The 1586-nt window shown below is 33.3% G+C and overlaps 1 protein-coding gene across 1 annotated transcript; it reads right to left on the reverse strand.

Annotated features, from left to right (window-relative positions):
- Nucleotides 1–547: 547 nt before the first annotated feature.
- Nucleotides 548–1284, reverse strand: LOC124927954 (E3 ubiquitin-protein ligase RHA1B-like). Its single transcript, XM_047468465.1, has one exon. The coding sequence runs from the start codon at nt 1246–1248 to the stop codon at nt 697–699; it is 552 nt and encodes a 183-aa protein (XP_047324421.1). The 5' UTR covers nt 1249–1284; the 3' UTR covers nt 548–696.
- Between the last annotated feature and the right edge of the window lie 302 nt (nt 1285–1586).

Consider the following 1586-nt stretch of genomic DNA (forward strand, 5'->3'; position numbering starts at 1 on the left):
AAAAATATAATGGAGACATTGTGCCCAATGTGAAACTGAATAGGCTAGCCAAGTGGTTAGACGAAAAATCATATTGCATAGTGAGTGTTATGGGAACTAAACCATGATGAACAATATTGGTAGCTAGAACTTGTAAACTGAAGTCACAAATTTAACAATCACACTAGTAAACATTTTCACGTAATCAATACATAAGGATAGCAGGACTACTAACCCAATTTCATGGATAATGGTTATGATTCTTCAAAGCCATATTTGATATTAGTCATGTTCTTAATTTGATAAATCACCTCTTTGGATTGAGTTTCAATTCAAAGCATACATTAAGGCAACAATATCTTCAACAACCATTAATAATGCTCAATCTACACACCATCATAAGATATGGAATTGAATAATCCCCTAAGAATGTTCTTTCTTCTCCAAATCAACACACTCATTCTTTCCTAATAATAAATGTGGCATATAATATAGAATAATTGAAAGTTATTTAATAACTCAAGAAAAGTATAAACAGACCAAGTCAATGAAAGTGATCGGTCAACTTTTGATTAGCAGCACATGCATTTGCATTATACACAAGCCAACAAAAAAAAATAGTGCCATCCACGATATGATGATCAAATCAAACAACAATATTAAGAAATTAGGTCACCCTTTTCAAAGATAGCATTAGAAACCTATTCAATTTGAGTTTCAGTAACCAATAACCTTCCATGAAGGAGAAGTATTTGACGGAAGCATAGACGATCTACAGAGAGGACAAGTGATCTGACCTTCATCTAACCATCTGTCCATACAATCTAGATGAAACGCGTGACAACAGTTAGGCATATCTCTGATCTGATCATTCTTCTCGATGAGATCACAGCAAACAATGCAGGATCCACTGTTATCTTCTTCAATCTCGTTTTTTAGGAGGAAATATCGGTACTCAATTACCGATACTATGCTCTTGATTGACGCTACTACGGTCTTGACCGGAACACGGATCAATGAAGTGGAGGATCCTTCCATTATGAGAAGGTAACTGGCGCCGGAGTCGGAGTCGGAACCGGAATCTAAATATTCAATTTCGTTTGAATACAGAGAGAAATCGGATTGGTCTGGATACAGGTTTAAGAGGGAAATGTTAGGAAATGTTTCATGGATTTTGAACTTCAATTCCTTCAGCATCGCCATGAATATGCTGATTGCTATGCTTAGCAACAATTTCACCACGAATTTCATGCTCACTGCCTTCGCCATTTTTCAGGGCATAAAGCAAAGGGGTTAGAGAGAGAGAAAGGATGGTCAGGATAATATGTATGTATGGAAAATATTTTATTTAAACTTCAAACATAATTAGAACATGTCGTATGTCGTGTTTATTAACTTTTGATATGTTTGAAAAGTACCAGAGTTTTTAGTTATTAAATTTGTTATATATATCAAAAAAAATTATTATAAAAAATATAACTTTTAAGTAAATTAAAAAAAAAAGGTCCAAACCCGGAGTTGTCAAAACAAACAGGGATTTTTCATCATAAATCTAATTTATTTATTTTATTTAGATTTCAGACAATACAAAATACTTTTTTATAATT

The sequence above is a fragment of the Impatiens glandulifera genome, chromosome 2 (assembly GCF_907164915.1).
Source record: "Impatiens glandulifera chromosome 2, dImpGla2.1, whole genome shotgun sequence".
NCBI classification, from domain to species: Eukaryota; Viridiplantae; Streptophyta; class Magnoliopsida; order Ericales; family Balsaminaceae; genus Impatiens; species Impatiens glandulifera.

Excerpts from the sequence above, each read along its gene's own strand:
- LOC124927954 (XM_047468465.1), bottom strand. The coding sequence starts at position 1,248 with ATGGCGAAGGCAGTGAGCATGAAATTCGTGGTGAAATTGTTGCTAAGC.